Source organism: Manacus candei, unplaced genomic scaffold (genome assembly GCF_025592945.1).
Source record: "Manacus candei isolate 608988 ecotype Guabito, Panama unplaced genomic scaffold, ASM2559294v1 h1tg000011l, whole genome shotgun sequence".
Lineage (NCBI taxonomy): Eukaryota > Metazoa > Chordata > Aves > Passeriformes > Pipridae > Manacus > Manacus candei.
This window is the reverse complement of record NW_026138059.1, coordinates 8,640,858-8,666,500: the sequence shown is the minus strand read 5'-3', so window position 1 is coordinate 8,666,500 and position 25,643 is coordinate 8,640,858. Positions and strand designations below refer to the sequence as shown.

At 39.2% G+C, this 25,643-nt stretch overlaps 1 protein-coding gene across 25 annotated transcripts in view; it reads right to left on the bottom strand.

Moving 5' to 3' along the window:
• MYT1L (myelin transcription factor 1 like) overlaps positions 1-25,643 on the bottom strand; it is a 321,644-nt gene that overhangs the window by 7,808 nt on the left and 288,193 nt on the right. For all 25 annotated transcript variants that reach the window (XM_051778259.1, XM_051778260.1, XM_051778262.1 and 22 more), the window contains 3 exons: positions 23,269-23,331; positions 18,355-18,438; positions 16,806-17,027 (listed from right to left, as the gene is read on the bottom strand). In XM_051778259.1, coding sequence (XP_051634219.1) covers positions 16,806-17,027; positions 18,355-18,438; positions 23,269-23,331 — 369 coding nt within the window. The remainder of the gene's footprint in view (positions 1-16,805; positions 17,028-18,354; positions 18,439-23,268; positions 23,332-25,643) is intronic.

Here is a 25,643-nt window from a genome sequence, read left to right as displayed (position 1 = left end):
CTTTAGCAGTGAAGGGAATTTGAAACTTTGCTAAACAATTCCCTGTTGTCTCAACATTTGAGGGTTCATAGCCATGGAAATTAAGTAACATCACATACTTCTCATTGCACATTTAAATTTTCTCTTCAGATCCAATGGAAGACCTTTTTTTGTACAATTTTTAATTGTATAAATCAGATTCAAGCTAAAACTCAAATAATTGCTCTCTAATGTGGAAAAAGTTTCTGAGGAATGTCGTATCTTTGATTAAAAGCATTTATTTAAGTAAAGACAGAACTGTCTACTAAATAAAATCCTCTAATTTAAGTATAGTTTTTGATTATTGTAAATGTTTCTCTGAAAAGCCTGGGCTACTGTTATCAAGTGCAGCCATACAAAAAAGGGTTTATCCCAGAAAAATGTATAAAAAAATTTACTTTCTCAGCAAAAGAATCAGTGTTCAGCATTTGATACAGCTTTGTGACTGAGAAGATGTATAATAAAACAGTACTAGTAGTATCAAGAAATAGCATGACCTAGTAGTCTCTGACTGTAGCCTAGGTGATGGGATGCTAAATTACCATTCCAAGCTCTACTATGGACTCACTGTGTGACTGTAAACAACTGTCCTCTTGAAGTGTCAAAGGGAGCCTTAAAGATGATTAAGGAGGAGAGAATTTGCCATTTTGGGAAAAAAAAATGTTGGCAGAAAGAAAGAAATGAGATAACGATATATGCAAATTTCTGCATTATTTAACTGACTTTGTTTTTTTATATTTTCAATTGATTTAATGAATTTACTCATATTTTGTCCTCACAGTTTTTCAGAAGTTAGCATTGCTGGGCATTATAAGAACTGGTTTAGTTTACTCTCATCTTGGTCTGTAGCCTTTTCCTCTCTAAAAGTCTTGACTGATGACAACCTAGGGAATCCCTCAAAATCAAATCAGCCCTCAAACAGCCCATAAGTACAGCATTCAAACCTTAAACAGACCAGCAAGAAACCTGGATGCTAGAACAGTGCACCTGAAAGCGCAGAAGAATAATGAAACAAAAAACCCCAGTATGTTCACAAGTATTAGAGATCTATTGTGAGATTCGATGTGCCTAACCCCAAATTTTGGTGTCAAAGACCAAAACTTATTCCCAGGCCATGGTTATGTACACCTAGTTTTCAGGACTGCCTAATCCTGTAGATAGCTTGTCTGGAAGGTTACCTCTCTCCTGGTATACCCAGTGTGCTCCAAGTCACACTCTTCCCCTGGGGCCCCAGGTACAATGTCCCATATTTCCAATACTAAGCTTTCCTATTCCACAAAATAGGGTGCTCACATTCTAGCTGCCAAAAAGCAACTGTCCCTGGCCCATGCTATCTCCATTGGAGAGAGATCTATCGCCAGGGTAGGCACATATGTAACACCTACAGTTCTGCTGCAGTTCAGGCACCCTGGCACCAGATGCCCTCTGCCTGAACTGAAACACAGAGAGCTGGGTCCTGTGCTCTATCCTTACTGCAGGAACTGTTAGAGAGTTGTTCTGCATGTATTATCTACCTTCTTCTGGAGGTACCCAGATGAATCATGAGTTAAGTGAGGGGAAAGAAAGAGGGCTGCCTATTTTTGGGCATACTAGTGAGGACACAAAATGCTTCCACATCCTGTAGCGAGATTAGTTTTGTTCTTACCCACTGGTGCTCTAATAAAATATGCACACAGAGGAGGGCTTCGACCAAAATGAGTTCCTTCCATGCAACTGTATGCCTAAACAACAAGCTTCCTCTTTTTGTTTTCCTAAACATTACACGTGTGCCTTTAACACAGGCATCATGTACCTCTATAACTGCCTTTAGCTTGTTACGTATGTCCTTAGAAGAGGCCATGCGTGAACAGAGGGTCCTAACCTAACATTTCCAGTGGCTTTATGCTATTTAAGAAAGCATCCAAAACTCTCAAAGGTACCCTCCTCACCACAGAGGAGGATGCCAAAGCCAGACCATGCCATCGACTTTCCCTGCAGACCTTTATTGGCAAATCTGTCTCTTCAGTAATCGTATATTGTACTGTAAGTAGATTAGCTCACTTTCCTGAGCCAGGCACTTTCAATTTCAATGAAGCAGACACCAAGTCAGTAACTTAAATTAGAGTATTGAGACTGCAGTTTCTTTAACTTGGCTAAATTCTTCAGAAATGAATAAGACAAAGATAGCAATATGCATCCTCTTTGCCCAGCTCTGTTCTTAATTAAATTACCTAAAAGTGCTTTAAATAATTAAAAAAGTAAATTAGGTCTTTTAGATAAGCTTCTACTCTGCAAGGATATTCCACCTCTTCCATCCTATCTTATTGACTATGTTTACTTCTACTGAGGGCAACTGCTCTTTCTCTGATTTGAAAACAACCAAAAGAAGTCAGGATATATGAGATGGTAAGATGAAAAACAAAGCCAAGTCAATATTGCACCAAAAGTGGGCTATTGTACAAAGGCTGAACCCCATGAAAGTGTAAAGTTGACAAAAAAGCTTAAATTGAGAACCCAGTGAGACTTGAGAGTTGCTTGAGATTTCTAGAAGACTAGGGAGACAGAAGACAGAAAGGAGTAGATACAATTTTATTTGTCTTCCCCTGACTGGCAAACAAAAGAGTACAAGCAAAAGCTATTTCAGCGCTTTAAGGGTTAAGCAAAATATGCTTTAAATATCTCAAAAATGAAGAAAGACTTTGAGAATCATCTAGCTAGTAGTTTTGTTAAGGATAATACTTATCCTCACATTAAGTATGGTATGAAACTGTGTCAGGGAAGGTTTAGGGTAGATATCAGGAAAGGTTTCTTCACCCAGAGGGTCGCTGGGCACTGGGACAGGCTCCCCAGAGAAGTGATCACAGCACCAAGCCTGACAAGAGTTCAAGAAGCATTTGGACAGTAGTCTCAGGCACATGGTGTGATTCTTGGGGCTGTCTTGTGCAGGGCCAGGAGCTACACTTTGATGATCCTTGAGAGTCCCTTCCAACTCAGGATATTCTGTCATCCTATGATTAAATTTGAAGTCTTTACAGTTGATGCCTGTCACAGGTTTTCAAACTTTACAATGACTTTTACACAAACATGGAAATCTGCACCTTGTTCATTCCAGCAAAGAACTAGTAAGATTAATCACAGTTATCTCACTTGCTCCTGAGATTATTTTCATACACATGAGAAATCATGCAAAGGAAATATAACACAATTGAGTAGTCTTTCCATAATAAAAGTGAGTAAGGCTTTCTAACAATGTTGCTGGGGGTACTGCTCTAACAGTATAAACATACCAAACCATCATTTATCTCTGTCAGACCATGGACGTCACAGGGCTTGAAGCTACAGCATTTTGGTGGAGCTGTGAGAAGCACCAACACACAACTCCTGGCTCCCTCTATGTTTCTGATTCAGCAGGACCTGTGAGCTCCTGCTGCCACAGGGACAGGGTATCAAAAACCAGATGATCATCAGCACCCTATCTTGTTGGGGTGCAGTGTCTTGGCTCTCGCTGAATTTGTATTGTTGGGCTTAATCTCCAATTTGGGAAAGAAAAGTGCTGTCTGGTACATCATCCTTGAAAGCCACCCTCTGCCATAACTTTCAGAATACTAAGAAAAACTAACTAAATTGTTAGATTAAAGTGACCTAGGGTCAGATCTTGCAAGATCCTTCTGTTAGGCATGTGCTAAAATTTGAGACAGTCTCAATTTTTGATGGTTGGCTAGAGACTTCTGACATCATAACACATCATTTATGTTGGAAACAGGCTGTTGCTGGGGATGGGTACTAAAGGAGCAGTGCATGGCTGGGACCTGGCATGCAGCTTTGCTTTGCAAGGCATGGAACTGTCCGTGCAACAGCCATCTCTACACCTGCAGGACTGACAGACAAAAGGAGTGACTGGATTTTACACCATCCAATTTCAACATGCATTAATCAGGCTTGTTTTAACAGCAAGATTTTATAAATGGAGGCTTGCAGAGGTAATGTGCTAGCAGCTGTATAAAATCTACAATGTAAGGCCCATCCATCCATACACCCACATTTTACCCTACCTGCCCTGAAGAGTCATGACTAGTGGAAAGCCAATCAGCTAGAAGGTGTGCAAGAAGACTAGGTATGCACAAATTAGCACTGTATTGTGATTGTATCTGTTATAGTTGAACATAATGTGAAGAACAAATTTTCTTTTCTGTGCACTGTGGTTGCATCACTGCAACCAATGCCTTGCCATATATTCATGGTTTAGAAAAGAGGATGAAATTAGTTTCAAAATAAAAGGAAAATTAGTGGTGAAAAAGTTTTGGAAGGGGTATCTAGGTAGTGTTTAGGGCACATTTAGCAAGAAATTTAGTTTAAAAATAAATAAATGTGGGTTAAAATCCTGAACTGCTTCAAGAATGTGATTGTACTGTCTTCAGGGATGCAAACAAGAGAGGCCACCATAGTGGAGGATCATTGATCAAGCGGAGCGATTGTCCGGGTGACTGATTTTAGTTATCTGGGTTCCAGCTGTGCTCTGTTAAATACATTTTTTGCCTCAGTAGACAGATGTGGTTTGGTACCTCTTGAAGTTGAAGGAATTGCACTTGGCTTGTCAAGTGAAGAACACATTTTCCAAACAGAGAAGTAGGGATGTGGGAAAGGAGGAGGGAAAGGTCAAATAAAACGCAACTTTTATATTTGGTATGTCAAGTGCTAAAGTTTAGAAAGAAAGAAATAACACAGTGTAAAGAAATAACAGGGTGTAAAGAAACCAGAGCCTCGACCTGGAGTACCCAAAAAGCATCATGAGGACTAACTTGATAAGTGAGTAAGATGTTATAGATTCAGTACCACAATGATTTTTCAAAAAGAAAAAGAAACATTTTTCCTGTTTATTAAAACTAACATTGTCTATAGACTAGAGGAAGGAACAAGTCACTTCCAAGGCACCTCTTTTAACTAGAGATATATTCAAAACAAGCCCCAGATGTAAATCCTTTTGAAATTCAGGAAAATACAGATCACGGTGAGAACTACTGTTTTATTTTTTTAATGGCTGAAACCTTACTTTTATGGCTAAGCTCCTGAACTATTTGATAATGTTTGAAGTTCAAGTTAAGAGATCAAACTCGGTGATCAAAGTAGCCCTTTCCTTGGTTTAATATTAAATCCATGAGCCACTCTCTTTTTTTTATGTTGAAGGGTACCAGCTATAGCGATTTCCTTATTCCCATGAGTGAATTCTGCTACACACCTTAAAGGATGAAATACTCTATGCACAACTCCAGCAGAGATAAAAGGAACTCTCTCTAACCCAGCACTCATTTTTATTTACATTAAAGGGTGACTGGCTTTCCCCTAGCTTCTTACTGAGCTGTGAAGTAGAGGGGGTCCAGGAGAGAGGTTTTGCAAACAAGCTAGTTTTGTTTACATGGAGATTTCTGTGACTCACAGAGGAATCTCTTTTCCTCCCCACTGGCCACACAACCCCAACTGCCTTTGTGTGGTGTTGGAAAAAAAAAATCACCTGTTCAGCTCAATTTCAGAATTCTTCACTGGAAAAGAATGATTCTGATTAAAGTGTCCCTTTTTAGGTCTTATTTCCTGGTTAAAGCTTTTCTTTTTCCTTTTTTTTTTTGATGCATTTACAACTCACACCTGAATGGTTGTGATGAAGAACTTTAACATAAATTTTCAATTAGGAGTGAAATCTAAGTTAAAAAGACTAAAAGCTTGATGTAAGGCGTAAAGCTTGATTGAAGTGGCAACTCCTAATTAAAGCTGCTTTCCAAAGCTTCTGAGGAAAGAAACTGAGATTTTACTCTGTTTAAATAAATTTTTGCATTGGTTTCAAAACTAAGAAAAATTAAACCACTACCCAAGTGGCCATAAAACAATATAGCCATTGTGATTAAAACAAAATGTAAACTTTTCAAAATTATTTTAATGATATCTGATCATTGTTTTATAAAGACTTTCTGGAAAGAACTACTTCCTTATTTTAGAGAGGGAGGGTTGAATTAGCATTAAAATCTGGTCAGTTGAGCACCAAATGGTCAACAACATAGAGTAAATGGCCATGATGCCCAAAAGAAGAGAAGGTATTTGTGTTTTTAGTGGAGATTTAAAAGGTAAGATAGTGTTATAGCTTAATTATGCCTATTCCTCATAACAAAAGAACAAAGGAGGACTCAGGTAAAAAAATAAAAATAGAAATTATGTAGAATTGCTAACACGGCCAAGCTGAGAGAAAAGGCTCTGAAAGCAGACTCAATTTGAAAGGAATCCCCCTGGGGCATAAATATACACCAGAAAAGGGATAATGAATCTCAAAATGCTGGATCTGTTAAGAGCGCTGCCAAAGTTGCCCTTCATCTCCATGCAGTAGTCCAGTAGCAAATTTGCATCATATTCAGTTAACTGAAGCTGCTTAGTCAGCAAAGAGGCTCTGTGGGTGGGCTTATCACATGTGCTACTGAGCTATGACCTGTATCATCCCTGAACAGGGAAAGAGGTTTGGCTCTTTCCCAAGGATGCAAAAACTGCTGAAGAAGTCTCTCCTTTATTCTTTGGTGAGTGAGGAAGCACTACAGCACGTTGCATGATTTACAGGTGGGCCCAGCACTAAGTTATGGGGAAGAAGTCTGCACTGAATGGGCCACCACTGAGTGCCCCAGGAGCTGGAGGTTGGCTATTGCAAAGTTTATCAGCCTCTCCTGTCCAGGCACTGCACACAACTGGACAGATGACCTGAAGACCACTGGATTTACTGGTCCTTTGAATAGGGCATGTATTATGAAGGAGAAAACAGGCTGAGACTTTCCTGTGTATAAATAGGTAAGATGTATCTTTAGCTTCATACTTCTGATTGCTGCTCTTACGCTCAAAAGTTCAAGCGATCTATTAAGTGACCAAGTCCAGCTGACTTAGGCACTTAAAATGAAGCACAATTTCTCTAGACACTTGTAAAAACAGCAAAGAGAAAAACGTAATTCAAGAGGAAAATTCATCCTTCCTAAAATCTAAAAAGCCATCCCCTATTTTCTGCTCTTTTATGGGCTATGTCTAGAGTGAGGACAAGTAGGCTTATAAGCAGGGATCTCCTGCTAAGTGCATGAAATCAAGGAGATGTCACATTGCAAGTGCCTGTGCAATGGCTGTCTGCTGTAATTTGTCAGGTCTACTCAGCAAAATGATTTTTCTTGTTTATATTGTGCAGTCTGCTTTTTCTAATATGAATTTCATATTATTTTCTCTGTAACTTTCCCAAGGTAAGTAAACCTCAAGTCCTTTTACATTGGATCACTGTTAAGAGCTTTCCAGTTTAACAGACAGTACATGTGATTAAAATACTATTCCATCCTTCTTCCAGCTCATAATGAAGAGCTGGCACAACCACTTCAAAAGGCCTAACTTTTTCAATAACCAGGTTCTGCATTTAGTCACTTCTGACTTTTGCCAAATTTTAACTGATCTGACTGAAATCTTCTATGGTAACTGTCTGGCCAGGCTAATTTTTTTTTTCAAATTTATAGGAAAAAAATTTCTCAGAATTTTTTCTCAGAAAAAAAATGTCACAGAATATACTTCTATACCCTTGTTTTGTCCATGTACCTTGTTTTGTTCCTACTGAGGGGAACAAAAACGTCCAAATAATTCAGTGAATAACTCTAATTGTCCGTGAATTGGAGCAAGAAATGACATTTCATGGGGTGTTGCTCTGAGTTTAGAGATGCATTCTGCTGTCCTCATGAAAACAAATGTAGATTTGGCAGAGCTATAAGCCTCTGACAGACTGTCACTTGGGCATGCTCAGTGGATGTGGGTTAGTGTTTGGCTGCCAGCCACTGCACTTTGTTTGTATAAGAACTGGGAGAACCTTCCTTGCCACCAGCCCCATTCAGGGCTGCTGGGCCTGGAGCAGAAGGCTGCTTGCTGGAAGAGACTGCCTGTCCTGTTCTGCCAGTGCTCAGGAGAGCTATTTGAGGACCAGCTACTTCAAATGCTGGGGAAGGGAAACACAGAAGTAAGAAGAAAGCCTGAACAGGAGTTGCAGGGACAGAGAAAGAAAGAGGGTCAGCACAGTACAGTAGACGAGGGGGTGGATGGGAAGAGGAAGGTGTTGAAAAGCAATTTAGGAAGACCGTTTTCCTTCAAGCTTATGGGTCAACAAAAAATTTTAAGTAAAAAAATCCTTTGTACTGCAGGATCCACCTCACAAATTTTAGTTTAATATTTTTCTTATTTATGTATATTATTAATACACTTAATTGCCACATTTCTTTCCTTGCCTTCCTGGAAATGTCAATACATTTGCATGCATGACACCTTTTAATCGTGTCATCATGATGACACATCATTGTCAGTTATATTTACTGTTAAATGCAGTGAGTTTGGTTAGTTCTTCTATACTCTTAATAACATACGATGTTCTCCTGCTGAATTGCAATGTACGGCCTCTAGGAAAAAGTAAGAGGTGGAAAACAGCAAAATAAATCAATAGCAGGGAGGGGACAGGCAGATTAAAACCAAACCAACAGCCTAAACCTACCAGAGAAAAAGTGAAATAATGAGAACTAAGAAGGAATTGTTTGACACAAATGTGGCACTGTCAACTTACTGCACAGAGATGCAGTTAGAAAAGGAAAAGCTCAGCTCAAATTGAAAATGGCCAGAGATGTAAAAAACTACAAGAAATGGTTCTTCAGGCACATAGAAAGCAAGTGGAAACAGATGGAAAATACTGGCCCATTGTTAAATGGGAGAGGTAAATTAATCACCAACAATTCAGAAAAGGCAGAGGTTCTCAATGATTTCTTCACCTCTGTCTTTATCAGCACTGTTGGGCCTAAGCCTTGAGAACAAAATTCCAGGTCGATGCAAACACACACTGACTGTCAGTGATGGAAGAGTTAGCATGTGAAGTGTTACAGGAGCTTGACCTTGCAAATTGATGAGTCCTGACACTGTCCACCCAAGGGTGTTAGGAACGTTGGCTGATGTTGTTGCAAGGCTCTCTATAATCTTTGAGAAGTTTTGGAGATCAGGGGATATCCCATTAGACTGGAAGAAAGATAATGACAACCCCATCTACAAGAAGGGTTTGAAGGACGATCTAGGAAATTACAGGCCCATCAGCCTTATTTCAGTCCCTGAGAAAGTTACAGAATGATCTCCTGGGGGGCTATCACCAGTCAGATGCAGCATGTGATTGGGAAAAACCAGCACAGATCCACCAAGGGACAACCATACTGGACAAAACCGATTGCTTTTTGAGACAAAGTAACCTGCTTAGTTGATGGGGGGCGAGCAGTGACATTGTCTACCTGGATTTCTCCAAGGCTTTGATATGGTTTCCCATGTCTCCTTCTAGAGAAACAGATGTGTTATGGCCTGGACAAGTGGTCTGTGTAGTGGGTGGGGAACTGGCTGAGAGGCTGCACACAGAGGGTGGTGGTAAACAGCTCCTTTTCACACTGGCAACATACCACAAGTGGGGTCTCCCAGGGATCAGTACTGGGCTCAGTGCTGTTTAGTATCTTCATAAGTGATCTGGACGATGGGACCAAGTATACCCTGATGAAGTTCGCCAATAATACCAACCTGAGTGGGGAAATTAACAGTTTGGAAGGGAAAGCCACCCTGCAGGAAGACTTGGATAGGCTAGAAGAGTGGTCTGAAAAGAATCTTATGAAATTCAACAAAGACAAGTGTAATGTCTTGCACCTTGGAAAACATAATCCAGGAATGCAGCACAGGCTAGGATCTACCTGGTTGTGGAGCAGCTCTGTGGAAAGTGACCTGGGGGTCTTAGTGGACAACAAGCTCAATATGAGTGAGCGGTGTGCTGCTGCTGTGGCAAGGAACACCAACAGGATGCTGGGTTGCAACAACAAGGGCATCACCAGCAGAGACACAGAAGTCATTGTCCCACTCTTCTCAGTGCTTGTCAGGCCACACCTGGAACACTGTGTTCAGTTTAGGTTCATGCTATGAAAAGATATGTGAACAATACAGTGATGGAGAGCCATGACTGACCTAATGCTAAGTATTTTTGTTTTTAAATGCTGAAGCTGAGAAATGCTGCTGTAAAGACAGGATGTGACTTCAGGCAAATACTGAAAGCTCTACAACAATTTAGGAGCAAATTTACAGCCACTAGCCTGTGTTTGCAGATGCAAAGCATCTGGATTATACAGCTACTGCCCCTTTGGCACTATGTGTGTGTATTGGTTTTGGCTGAGATGGAGTTCATTTCCCCATAACAGCCCTCACAGTACTGTGCTTTGCATTGGTAGCTAGAAAGGTGTTGATAACACTCCAGTGTTTTGGCTACTGCTGAGCAGTGCTGGCACAGCATCAGCACTGTCTCTCAATATTTCCCACCCCATCAAGGGTGGGCAAGATCCTGGGAGGGGACACAAGCAGGCCAGGTGACCCAAACTAACCAAAGGGATATTCCATACCATATGATGTCAGCTCAGATATAAAACCTAAGAAAAGGAGGAGGAAGGGGGGGCATTTTTATTTACAGTGTTTGCCTTCTGAGCAATCACTACGTGTGCTGAATCCCTGCTTCCTGGGAAGGGGCCAGACACCAGTTACTTATGGGAAGTAGAGAATAAACCTTGTTATATTCCTCTTCTCTTGTGCGCATGCAAATTTTCATTTTTGCTTTAGTAAAATGCCTTATTTCACAGCATAAGTCATTTTCCATCTTATTCCCTCTCCTCTGTCCAGCTGGGAAGGGGAGTGATAGACCAGCTTGGCGGCCAGCCAAGGTCAACCCACTGGTCCTGGAGAAGGTCCAGAGGAGGGCAACTAGGCTGGTGAAGGGACTCAAGCACAAGTCCTATGAGGAGAGGCTGAGGGAGCTGGGGCTGTTCAGCCTGGAGAAGAGGAGGCTCAGGGGAGACCTCCTCACTCTCTACAACTCCCTGAAAGGAGGTTGTAGCCAGGTGGAAGTTGGTCTCTTTTCCCAGGCAACGATCAGCAAGACAAGAGGGCATGGTCTCAAGTTGTGCCAGGGGAGGTTTAGGTTAGATATTAGAAAGAATTTCTTTACAGAGAGGGTGGTCAGGCATTGGAATGGGCTGCCCAGGGAAGTAGTGGATTCTCCGTCCCTGGAGATTTTTAAAAAGAGACGGATGTGGCACTTAGTGCCATGGCCTAGTAACCGTAGAGGTAGTGGATCAAGGGTTGGACTTGATGATCTCGGAGATCCTTTCCAACCCAGTTGATTCTATGATTCTATGATTGTGTTAACACCCACTCCAGATAAACCCAGGGATCAGATGCTGTTCTATGGACAGGCTGCAGCCCTGAGCACCAGGAGGTTTGACTGTGGGTGGTACTCGCAAACCTTCCCTTTAGGAGCTGAGATTTATAACAGAGGTTTTTGATACAGTACCTATTTCTAGTGAAGCATATTTCATGAGAAAAAGGATCTGCATATGAAAATCTATATCTCCACCGTTCTTCCCTAACATTTGTCATCTCCTGAATGCTTAGAGTGTTTGGGAACTTAGAGGCCCTCTGAGGATTTGTGTGAGCGTTGGTATCGGCCAGCTTCCAGCAAGCAGCTGCAGAGGGCAGCTTCTGTCTTGAGTTTTTTGGGTTTTGTCTTTTTTTTTTTTTTTTTTTTTTGTTTGTTTGTTTGTTTGTTTGTTTTGTTTGGTTGGGTTTTTTGTGTTTTTTTTTTTTATTTTTTTTAATCTTTTCCTCTTTTCCTAATCTGTCTGTTTGCAGGCTTAGCAATGCAGCTGTGCAACTCAGAGCTGTGGCCAACCTTTTTGATTGGATTTTTGGAGGAAACAACACTGGCAGTGCTCCTTCACCTCAGGACATGCATGTGTGGCAATGACTGAACTGAATGAACTGCTTCCTGTGGGCTTTCTGACAGCCTTACCATTAACTAAACCTTCCCAGGCTTAAAGTGGATAGCCTGTAACAAGGGTCATATGTAAACATTTCCCACCACCTCACAATTTCTACATACATTCTTTCAGGAGGGAAAAGGCACTGGATGATGTCCATTCTTTCCTCCCAGTGCATGCAGACATTTTGCAAACACAGTGACATACATTTGCTGCTGAAATACAAATCCATTTCTATAAACTTGTTTATGGATCTTGGAGTCCTACTGTCCTCAGCAAGGATACAGGTCCACTACAGAAAATTACTCTTCTCCACACTTTCATCTCAATTTAGCATTAGCTTGTAAATGGGGAATATACTTATAATTTGATTACCTCTTGTATATTACAGTTCTACTATCATATGTTTTTGTACTGGCTTTGGCTGGGACAGAGTTCATTTTCTTCAGAGTAGCTGGTATGAGTGCGTTTTGGATTTATGCTGGAAACAATGTGGATAATTCAGGGATGTTTTCCTCACTGATGAGGAGCGTTCACACAGTCAAGGCCTTTTCTGCTTCTCACCCCCCTCCACCAGTGAGTGGGCTGGGGGTGCACAAACTGGGAGCTGGGAAGGGACACAGACGGGACAGCTGATCCCAACTGACTCATGGGATATCCCAGACCATACAGTGTCATGCTCAGCATATAAAGCTGGGGGAAGAAGAAGGAATGGGGTGACATTAGGAGTGATGGCATTTGTCTTCCCAAATCACTGTTATACACAATGGAGTCCTGCTTTCCTAGGGATGGCTGAACATGCTTAGCTCTGCTTTTGAGTGTGGCTTTTGCTTTACCTACTAATCCAACACATGAGTTTTCTCACTTTCACCCTTCAGATTCTCTCCCTATCCTGCTGGAAGTGAGCAAGAAACTGTGTGGGGCCGAGGCCCCTACTGGCATTAAACACAACAGTTTTCCATAGTAAAGGGAATTTAAAAGCTACATTACTGTGTTCGAAATGGGTGAACACAGATGTAAACAGAAGGGGGCAGGAGATAGGAGTAAGAACATTGTTTTAGATCTGAAAAGGCATTTCTGCATGTAATTTCCAGTGAAGTCAGCACAAGCACATTTCCTCTTCTGTGCAAAGGAGCAGGGTTGTTAAATCCAAGTATATTCTGACAAAGTCCCCACTGATCACAGCACTAGAAATTATATCATCCAGAAAAATCTTCTTAAATCAAATATAAGGATGTAAGGGCCTGTTCAAGAACCAAGCTACAGTATGATAAGCAATTTACATTTCATTATAACCTATTTAATTTACCTATCTACTAACTCCATGCTTACATGCCTTCCAATTCATTTTCATATTGCTGATAGATCACTTAATTTCACACTGGCCTCTCTTGCTAGCAGAGGCTCCTTTTTGAAGCATAGCATTCTTAATCCTCCTGATAACCCTCTGTTGCCATTCCTTCCTAATGCAAACTGCTTGACAAAATAAAACTATTCATAGGAATTTCCACAAACAGGCAAGCAAACGTTAAAAACCAGAAACCTTTGTTGGTGCCTTTGTTCATATGGTAGGATTCAAAATTTACTGAAATTTATGACTCTTTCCATTGGCTACTTATTTCTGTTTCAGAAGCATGAATGTAAGAATATGCACATATTTAAATTCCAGACTCCATGATACCAGTTGGAGCAGCTTTTTACTGATTTACCAGCCCTTATGGATCATCTCCAGGGTCCATTGATATCAGTGGAATGACACCATGTGTACAGTGTCAACAGCAGCTCTAAGAAATCTTTACCTCAAGAACATTTCTCCTAATATATATTTAATTAATTCAACAATTGGCATAATTTTCACAAGCCAGTCAGCTATTCATTTCCAGAGTATTACAGCTGCTTGGGTAATAGCATAGTAACAGCTGTCTACAAATCACAGAATATAAAAATCTCAAAGAACACATAAAGGACAACTACACATGCAATTAATATATATATATGTTTAGATAAGTCTGCTGATAGAAAAATATTTGCACTGGGAAAGAAAAATCACCTATTAGGAGAGCAACAAGCTGTACTGGCAAAAATGAAGACATTAACTACTCCTGCCTGAGGAGCTTTTACTGACTCAGTTAATGGTTTTCTCCCCACACATGCTGAACACAGCTCTACCTGCAAAAGACTGTCCATAAGCCTGGATTCACTGTGCAACTGGCATAGCATTGCTTCCATTCAGAAGGTGAGAATTTGAGATTTACAGCCATAGCTGTAGAGCAAAATGTTGTTAGAGGTAGAAGATGAGATCACAACCTGTTAAAATGGATACACTAAAAGTGAGAGGATATTTCATCCTTATGCAAGAAAACGTATAGTCTGTAATTTAGGTGGAAGCTCCAGATTACAGCACCTAGACTTAAATGTGTGCATGGGAACTATGTGTCCAAGCTGTCGTGGAGCTCTGGGGTCATTCATTTAACAAGACTAACATCCTTTCAGATCCTCTGTGAGGCACATTCAGCTCTCAGCTGTCATGATCAAAGAACAGTGTCTCACAAATCTTCAGTCCTTTTGGACTGGCCAACCCAGTATTGCCATATTGCATGCCCTCAGTATACCTGAAATGGCATAAAGTACCTAATTGTAGGCAGGGGAAACCCACTCCCTGTTGACACACTCAATGACATTTAGGGTACAACTCTGATTAAAGGCAGGTGTCTACTTCACTGAGTGAAGTGAACAGCTCTCCAGGATCCTTTGATTCCACTAACTGGAAGAGGAGTAAATGCATCCTACATCACCTACAGGGAGATTCCTAAAGTAGGTGAATTGTTCTGAAGTTCAATCCTACATGCAGAGTTTGATTCAGCTGTCTATATCTAGAGGCATGAAATGCCATTTGAGAAGATATATCACTAAGGCTGACAAATATTACACTGGATCCACCTTTCTGAGCAGCAATTGGAGGCCATGTAAATTACCCTAAGGCATCTAAAATGGCTCCATGCGCTTTTCTTTGTGTGATAAAATGAACCAAGCATTTTTAACAGCATCTCAAGAATTCTACAAGAATTATTAATACCTTTAAGATAATATGGTTTGTTATTAATATTGCCATTGCTTATGGAAGCTTCAAGAAGTTGTTAAATTCACCTGCAACTTAGAATATTGGCCCTTTGTTACATCAAGACAATTAAGTAGGATCAGTTTACTTCCATCAGTCTTTTTAAACAACCTTTCATCTTGTGGTGCCCCCCTCTAACAATGGAACTTTTTGGCCAAAACCTGGTCTTACACAGTAAGCCTTTTACATGTCTCAGTTTCTATTTAAGATACATGTGGCTGCTGTGTAGCTAAATGTCAGATTTAGGTTTCTCCATTGCAAGCAAACAAACAAACAAACAAACAAAATTAAATGTCATTCTCGGGGTTTTTTCATGAAAACACTTCTTTAAAAAAATCTCCGGCACAATTTGCCCTTTAAATTGTTACATTTAGTATCAGTATGTTTCTTTTAGAAGTTAGTTATTATTGTTGTTGCAAGACTTTTATGTGTATACGCCTTGCAAGCAATCTCCCAGTAATTATATTGTACCTTTCAACTAAAGGTAAAATAATTTCAAAATTTTAATGACTGATCTCTATGAGTTAAATAAATGTTACATCATTATGAAGAAAGCTAAACTGAAATATGAACACTGATACTGATATTTTACTGAAAATTGGAAACTTAAATCCCCATCTGGTACCTGCACAAATAGTTGGGGTTTTTGTATCTGCTACTTCCTGAAGCCTATGGGAGCCACAGGCTGTGTAATACATTTGATCACTCAGGTAGCACCTCAGGTCATGGACCAGAATCCCTTCATTGTAGATACATACAAATACTGAGTAGAAAAACAGCTCTGAGCCTAAACAATAAATAGAAACTATGTGCACAAAGTCTGGAGGGTTGAAATTAAGGGTATGGCTTCTGAGTGAAGCTCTAAAGAATTGTCAAGGAAAGAATCAAAGGAAATAGGCAAGAGAATGAAGAAGAAGTACACTTTTCACCTCCCTATCCAGAACTATCTACAAAACAAGATCAAGTTGGCTTAGCTAACTAAAAGGTACAGAAGTTCAACCAAGGTCTGCCTGCAGAGAGTGGCAAATTAGGGACATTGGTTTGACATATTTGAAGTAATAGAGTTTTATATTAGCGATTATATAATAAGAAATTTGCTCTGACATTATAGTCATGTTCAGGCTGAGCTTCCCACCCAGAGCTCCAAGAACACCCTTGCTTCTTCATAATCTCATATCTAAAATGGCAGCAAGTTTGATCCCTAATAGACTGGCTGCTTTCCCTTCCTTTTCAAAGCTATGAAAAACGTCATCACTGAATTTCTCTTATTTTTGTTAAGTTTATGAAAAATTGGGCTTTTTATTTACTTTGTCAAATATTTGTATTCCATTAGTTTTAAATAATGTTCTGTATTCTTTGTTTATTCTTATAAACAAACATTTTCATTACCAAATGAATAAAAGTACTTTGTTTTTATGGAACTTGTTCCTTAAATTCTTCAGTTCCATGCTCTAATGTTTGAGAACCAAGAATGTGTTTGACATCTCTGAAAATCAGGGGGACTCAGATATGTATTACAAAGTCTGTCTCAAATTGTCCAGAATTATTCAAGAAAGCAATAGGAGATTTACAGTACTGTTATGCATGTTTTTTCCCATAAAATTTTCTGTGTATTTTAAATTCAAATTCTGGTCTCTATCTGTAAGGGCTTGCATAAAAAAAATGGTGTGTCTGCATTTCCAGTTACCTACGAATACATGTAAGCAAACTATTTTTCAAAGTAATAATGAAATTTAAAAGGAACAGAGAAATGCCATGACAAAAAGCTGCGTTTCAAATCTTGCTAATCTGATTTACATAATAAGTGAAAAATATAAGTCACAGTTACTCACCTACGATGAGTAAGAAAACTACCACTGACATGTCCTGAGCCATCACATCCTGGCGTTGGACATGACATTCCTTCCGTCTTCACTGACTTCCAAGAGAACTGTGAGCCATTTAGGTACCCATCCTTTTGCCTTTTGGCAGCTAGAGGACACCCTGATGCACTGCGATGAGATGCGTATTTTCCGGTTATATGACCCTGACCATCACAACCAGGAACTGGACATCTGATAGCAAAGAGATGAGATAAACTTTATTGTCTTGCCATCATATACCTGGTAGTGTCTACAACAAAATCCAAATAAACCCGACATGAAAAGAATAATCCTGTGCCGTAATCTCAAAATTAGTCAAGATACCCTGTAGTAGTTAAAATTATAGGCAGAACTTCACTAATTTGAAAAAGGAAATGTTCTTTGATAAATTCTAAGAAGGCTAGCCAGTAGGTGCAGTCACAGCTGTTGGTATTATGCAATTGCAAAAAAAGGACTGAGATATATATTTGAATTGCAGGCGTTCATTACTGTAAATATCACCGTGGAATTGAAATGTCGGCTACTGAACTCTGCTCAGCAGAGAAATTGCCCAAAAACCCCCTATAAATATAAAATCCTACTTAGTATAATCCTTGGTACATTTTATTTATGTGTATGGAACCCAAAGAAGACTTGTCTGAAGTCATGAAAATGTCAGGTGTATAGAGTTAGTTATGAAGTGATCAGAGCACCTCATCAGAAATGCTGAGCACCTTTAACCACTCTCTGAATAGGAGTGATTATATCAAACTATGTGCTACAGCCTAGAGAGATCAGTGAAGGCAGTTCTGTGTTCATTTGATGGTTTTCCTTACTTGGGAATCCCCCATATGTTTGCTCTGTATACTGCTAAAAAACAAATAACCAGGGTTAGAAGGAACAGGTTAGAATCTTCAAGTGAAATGTTAAAAGAAAATTATGGGGTGTTTTTTCAGTATGTTGCTACATAAGACATGTCTAAACAAGGCCAGTTACTTCACTCCTTGTCCTACACTAAAATATTGCTGCAACTCTCCACTGAGGGTCCAGTCCTGCATGGTCTAAGCAGTCACTAAATCCACCAAGTTCAATGGCCACTGATATCAGAGCACCTTGCAAGAAGAAACCAAGACCTAGGCAGGCATTTGTTTCTCTTGCAAACTGAATGAACAGTGAGATTCATTGCAGCAGTCTCATATAAACACTCAATTCTCTATTCCCACAACTACTTTATTTAGCATGTAGGGTTTGTCTCTAGTATGCAAACATGTTTAAGGGGCTTTTAGGAGATAAAGATCTAAGTAATTTTTTAATTTCATGTGAAAATGAAGAATTTTAAACTCAGTTATAGAAGATTGTATCCTTGGCTAATCCTTTGCTGAATAAATCAGCACAGATCCCAGATTTGCTCATAGAAATCTATGTGGTCATCTGCTCTTGGATGACTATCACATAATCACATTTTTGCCTTAATAAAAACCTGAAGATATACATGACCTTAGGAAACACAAACACACCCTTTGACAGTATTTGTTCTCACCTAATTGGCTCTTGGTCTTCTTTATCTTCCTTGCTTTGTGCTATCCTGATTCCACTTTTCTTTGCTCGTGGACAGCCTGAAAGACTGTGTGAAAGAAAACATTTTAAAATGCAATTTCTGATTCCTGGGTACACTTTACCAGGAATATACCTTCTATCTGAGAAACTGGCAGAATAGGCAATCCTGTCCAGTTTTCCAAAAATCAAAGCTCAAGCCAGTTATCATGGCTGGGCTTCGCAAATGCAGCAGCCACCACGAGGGGGAATCTGTGCATCTGGGTTTGTGACTCCAGACAGGACTGCTGGCACTGTGCAGACCACACGCACGGGCAGTCCCCGAGGAGCCAGAGAAAGCAGCTGTTAAACTCTCTGCCTAACAATCCCTCCAGCTAACTCAGCAGCGACAGTGGCATCTTTAAAAGAAATAGAAGCCAGTGTTTCAGGGCTCAGAGACATGATGTCCTCTACGGCTGAGAGGGATGGAAGACTAGAATAAAACAGGAGTATCTCTTTGTAGAACTAAAGATTTCTCCTGAAAACACATTAGAAACACTATCAAAGTTCTCAAACATCACATAACAATCTTATAGAATGGTTGAATAAAAACATAGCAGAGCTCAGATCTTTCAGTGTTTTCTAGAAAAGGTGTTTGAGTGCTCAGAACTCACACAGACAAAAATATTTGGTAGAGACAAAGTTATATGTTAGGCTAACCAATCTTACATTTAACTAGACACTGAGAATGTAGTTTTTAACTTCACAAGCTCAGCTTTCCTTTGCATATGAAGAATTCCTTATAGAAACCATTCAGTAGATTTGACAATGACTTTAACAGATATTTTAAGATTTTTTTAAGTAGCTGATATCTGAGGACACGAATATGTCTATCAATAAAATCATGCTTTGCCCACTATTTAAATGTTATTTTCATCTTAACTATCAACATTAAAAAAAGAAATCCATCAGTAGAACACCTTCAAATGTGTTGACATGAGAGACAAAGAAGTGTCACCAAAGAAAAATTTCCATGGAGAAACAAACAAAATAGAAGATTAAATTTTTTGTTTCAGCATGAGAAAAGGTACTTCAGCGTTATGTAGTAGGTCCTATTTTCAGGAACAAGAGATAGAAACAATGGTAACAAAATTTTCAGTTATTTTGTCTTGTCAAAACCAGTGAGGACTGAGAAGAAGAAGCAGAGAAAAAGGTGATGCAACCACAAACACAATTCTGTGTTAGTAAGTGGAAAATAGAGAAAAATAGAGTTTACATGCTGCAAAGTCATAAATAAGTCAATTAAAGAAAGGGAGGAATGCTGGCACAAGATATTGAACATAGTGTATTACCTAGAAACTTTTAGTGAGATGGCATGGCTACATCTATAGTGGTAAACAGAAGGGACCTAGAACTGTTGCTTTGACAGAAGACCAGTAAGCTCACTGTTGTACAGCTAAGCTCTCTATCTCTGTAAAGCAGGACAGCTACACCCATATTGCTGGTAGAGAATGATCTGGACTGATGCTTAGAATTGCCTGGGAGAGTTTCAGTGGCACAGGGTCAATACTGTACCAGGGGTCATGTTAGTAATTTAATAGTGTAGGCATTCGTGCTCTGATGCGTGGACCTGTGCTCTCATCCCATTTCACTTCTAGTTTAGATGTAGCCGACCGTTTTGCTGTTTAAAGCAAACTTGTCTTTATTCTAGCTTGCATAGTGGACACCAAAGCACCATAGTTCCCTCTGTACAAACTAAACCTCAGAAAGTCTGTGCCAATTAAGAATAGTTTTCTTCAAAAACAACAGTATTATCTGTAAGAAGACAGAGGCAGGAGGAAGAGAGTCTGAGGGATTTAGAATAAGAGAAAGCTGACTCTGGGGCAAGAGAACAGTTCAGGAACAGGTTCATTCACTGCCCCTCATACAACCTGGACTGCAGAGAGTGAAGGGACAGCAGTTAAAGATACCCCTAGTTTATCTCTGAGACTAGTTGTACCCACTGTGTGAGAACAACCAGGATTTGCATCTGAAAACTAAACAGTTAATAGAAATTCCTCAGAAAGAGGAATACTTTTTTTAGTAGATGTACAGATGGGTATGATGACATTTTCATAACAAAATCTGAACAAAGAATTTCTGCCTTGACTAATGATTTAAAGCTTTCTACGTGTTACATCAATTTAATTATCACCTACTTATTGGTATTTTGGTGCATCATCTCTCTGTAATAGATCTTTCTATTCTGGCACTGTGATTTATTAGAAAATTTTAAGACCTTTCAAGTCCTCTAAACAGACATTTCCAATAGACAGCTTCTGAGGTTATGATTAATTAATTTTTCCTCTGATAGTGGATTCATTGAGAAAACATATCTCTAGGATCAGCCTTTGCTTTAATTTTTTTTTATCCTATAATAACCAAAAGTTATTACAAGGTAAGCATATTACTTCATTTTTATATCAGTTTAACTTCTCATATATGAAGATAAAAGACAACACGGGAAATTCAACACCAGCACATGCTGATACAACTTTTGGCATAGACTGAATGGATGCAGAGTTATGGCAGAGTTAAATCTGCCTTCATGTGTGCTTGCTGTTGAGCAGCCATTTTAAATACAGATGATACCCAGGCATATCAGCAGCCATTTAGGAGAGAAGTCTGTCATTCTTTCCCTTCTGAAACAGAGAGGGTTGTAACTGACTGTATCAAATGCAAACAAAATGCTAACTCAGATGCAAGCAGAGCTAAATGCTAATTTTCAGTGTGGCAATCAGAAAGCTTATCTGAGAACGTGCTGTGGGGTCCTTAATACTCAGCAGCTCCAGATTTAGGCTACTGGTTCATGCCCTTTAAAAGAGCATTCATTTTGCCAGCCTCACCACCTCAGAAATGGCCTTGACAGATATCATGACCTGAACAGTGTAAGGCTGGCTCTGTGTAAATGTGACAGGTCTCCTGAGGACATCGATGGTTTTAAGCAAAGAAGACATTACTTCTTCAGTGTCAGTGCTCCTGTGCCCGCAGGCAGCCAAAGACCTGGGCTGCCAGAGGCCTTTTTGGAAGAGAAATGAAAGAGTTATGTGGTCAATATAGACATGGTGGCATTTCAAAAGGCTGAATGTGTTAAATCCCAATGGACTGGACAAATTCCAGATCCCTTAGTTTTGCAGAATTACTTTTTATATCTTTATGTGTACTTAAGTATGCTGCAGAATCAAATGAAAACTTGGTCCATCTGCAAAAATGCAAGACTGTAAGAATTTACAGACAGAAGTAGATAACACCACTCAGGTCAGAATCTGGTCCTACAGTGGCCAGGAGACAATGCTCAAGGAAGGGGTTTAAAAAATGTCAACATTCAGTGATTCTGCCCTGTCAATCTTGCCAGCTTTTAGGTTTCTTGTTAGTAACACTTTTCACCTGTATGTTCACTCTCCTGTCTGCTTCTGGTTAAATAGATATAAACATATAAATAGCTTCCTGAAACTATTCAAAATTGGGGCAGAACTGCACCAAGCATAATGCTGGTAGAGTGTGAGCTGATAAATCCCCATGTAGTTAAATATAGTTCTAAATTTGATCTTAAATCCCTTTGAAAGTGTGATTTAATCTCCTATATCATGCAAGTGCTTTTAAAATGCTTATATCTTCCCCTTTATAATCTTATTTGTACTTTCAATGTTTAACACTGCATTACAGAAATTGATATTGGGATCTTTCATTTTTACAGCATGTAAAGGTATGGCACATTCCCAATCTCTCTTATTTATGTTTTGACTTTGAACTGTTTGTTGCTTTGACTGGGAATACATTTAAACTGGGAATTTGTATACTGACTAGCTATAGTCAATTGTAAAACTACAGGGACTTGGTGAAGCAAGCAAATATCCAGACTCAACAGTAATAGTCTGCATGGGAGTAAAGAGCCTTTACTAACAAAAGAGAGGTGGAATACACTATTATTTTTTGATTAAACAGAAGATAGATATTTACAAAATACGGCACAGCTCTTCTCTACTGATTTATAGTTCTCAAATAGCCACAGGGGAATTGCTGATTACACACCATTTGTACCATTACCTCTACAGTGCTATCACCATAATTGATCAATACCCTAATTAGTAAATGGGAAGCTTTCTTTGGCCCTCAGTAAGGATCACGGTTTTAGTTAGGCAGTTAAGGTAACAGCTTTCATCCATAAATTTCTCTTTCCATTCTTCTGTCTTGACAATGTGTTGCAATTTAAGGACAAGCCAAGCTTTATTCTGAAATGTACTAACAAGGCTGGTTCATCTTTAAGTTAGTAAACATTATGTACTTCGAAGAGCTAAGCAGGGCCAAACTGCAAACATGATTAATGCTACCTTAAAAGACATAAATTAAAGTGGAATGTTTAATTAGAGATACTTTTCCCCTATGATTAAAGTTGGTAAGGCTTCAGTTGGGAGAGGAGACAAAGAACAGGGTCCAATTTTGCATTTCAAGAAATATGGAGGGAGTCTAGAAGAGACTGACAGGAACAATCAAGAAATACAATTTGTGGGAAAAAGATGCAGGACTAGGATCTGAGTCCAGACTGTGAAGAGTTAAGTCATTCAGAATGTAAAGCAACAGAAACTTATGAATGTTGAATTGCTTTCTTGGGCTAACAGAGATGGTAGAAAAACTGAATTTATTTTGTATGAAGATTTTGCTAGATACTAGCAAAAATCTTCCTACCTATTTGAGTAGTGAGCCATGCTGAAGCTGAGAAATGCTATCCATTGGTGATAAATAGAATGAGTTATACCAACGCCTGTCTACATGCAGCACTCAATCCTACCTCAGTATTTAGAGAGGGAAGTGAGGTAGGATTGAGGTCCCTTCTAGCCCTTCAGTTATTTGATTTAAATAACAAAACCTTCTCTTTACATACCTTCGATGTGAAGCATAATTTCCAGTAATATGCCCAGAGCCATCACACCCAGGTGTGGGACACCTACAATAATAATGGAAGAGATACAGTTACTGACAGGAAAGATACAACTGCCCATTATAAAATATCCATTGGTTCAATCTTTGTTTCCTCAGGTGCCAGCCCTGGGAATCTCTAAAAATTGCTAAACCTGAGCTTAATTCCACACCAGGGGCAAACATACTTTTTCATTCACAAAATGTTTTGTTTGTTACTCCTCAGCTGCCCACTTAAATGCTTTCTGGATATCTCAAGTACTGGCAGATCAGTGGAGATTTCCAGCAGCAGCCCACCATCCCTACACCACCAGGAATGAGTAGGGTTGACAGCAAATGGAATACCCCCATGGTGTATGCTTAGGTAATGGTTAACACTGCAGCAAGTCATTTTGTTTTCCACTGGAGCTATTGCTCTAAACTCCTCGCACAGTGTCATGGGGTCACACCATGGAGAGACCCCTTCACTCCCCATGAAGTGAAGAAAATGCCTAAGAAAAAGGAAATATATAGACAAATGCTGGCCTCTTGCAGAGAAATGGTAACCCTCCCAAACACCAAACAGAGAAGTCACTGATGGTACAGCCTTCAGTGGAATTTCTTAAAGTAGAACGACATTAGAGTCATCAAAGAAAACGGATATTTTTTCCTACATTGCAAAGATGATTGCAATCATCACAGAAAAAGCTACATTATAATGCTAAGTAAAATCATTAGCTGGTATTTGAACTTCTACACTAAATCAAAGAAAAGACAAAGAAAGAATTAATTGATATTCATTTTACTGAACAGACAAATGCTGCAAGAATTCCAAAAAGTCACTTTTCTTGAGCCTGAGTTTTGAATTTTAGCTATGTTTTTTAAAGCTTCATTTGAAGAAATCATTCAAATTCAAAAAAGCTTCCACACAAATTCAGATGCTGCATTCTGAAACATCAGATTTCCATGACATTGAATTTTTCCACTATTTGAATCCAGAGTTCATGCAGATTTTGGTTTTCACCCTTTAGTTACATGGATGCTTTTGTATGCTTTCCTCAAAGGTGGTCTGTACTGGTAAACTTTCATTTCATAAAGGTTTCTGCAGAGACTTGAACATTTCTTAAAATCAGGAATTAAGCAATCCAGAATTCAGTGAAGTGGGGTTGTCACATTCCATTAAGCCGAATTTTAGCTCTTTTTAAATTAGTAAACATTATGTACTTCGAGGAGCTTAGCAGGGTCAAACTGCAAATATGATTAATGCTACCTTAAAAGACATAAATTAAACTGGAATGTATTAAATGGAGTTCTCATATGATCTTCATCTGGATCAGTTCAGTTATTCTATAGAAAACACTAAAATATGGTAGCAATTCCAGGATGTGAGCTGGTAAAACTCCTGGGGTTCACTACATCACTGAAGTTTCCCTTCTATATATCAGTCTGTGCACTTTGGACAAGTTTAAACAGCATCCTTAATGGCAATTCTCCTTCTCTCTTGTTTTCTGTCTTTGCACACGACCAAATATATTACCATGATCTTGAATAGAAGGTCTATTACTGTGGCGCTTAATATCTTAAAGACCAACATACAGGTTGACATCACACATCAATCTCTCTGCTTATAGAAAGATAAGCCCAATAATTTCTGCATAGATTCTTCTGATACAAATTAGGTAAAAATATGACCCTTGATAAAGGAGTCATAGCTCAGTCCATATGGCTTTTACACTTTATTCATTGTTGTGGTTGCACATGGCTAGCATAAACTTTGGCTATTCCTTTAACTTAAAAAATAAGTGCTCAGGGCATCTTATATGGAGGGTCTTAGAGTTTAAATATTCAATCCCTAAATATGTAGATGTTCTCATTATTTTTTTTCATTTTCAGGCAAGTGTATTGAGATCTATGGAGAGACAATCTCTTGCTTCATTTGTTTTTTTGATGCTAGGTAGCTTCAGTGGTCTGCCTATTTCCTAGTTCCACCAAGACTAGCTGCAACTCTGAAGAGCCTGACTAAAGCTTCTAAGATGGTGAATCAAAAGATATAGGAATAAAAATTAATTAAAGGAATCGACTAAACTTTGGCTTTAAATGTCCATGGCATTTAAATGAATAAAGGAGAATCAGGTTCCTCTGCAGTCTGTCTGGAGTACTACAAGGAGTCCTTTTTTATGAACCCATAATTTGAAGCCATCATTTTCCTCTCCAGACTTTTCAACCCTTTTGAGAATAAGCTATTAGCAAAACTGAACAATATTTTTTCTCATCTTTTCCAAGATTTATGTTACAGGCAGCATAATTAATAGTGTTTTAACAAACAGGATTTATAAGATGCACAGTATATCCTGTCAACAA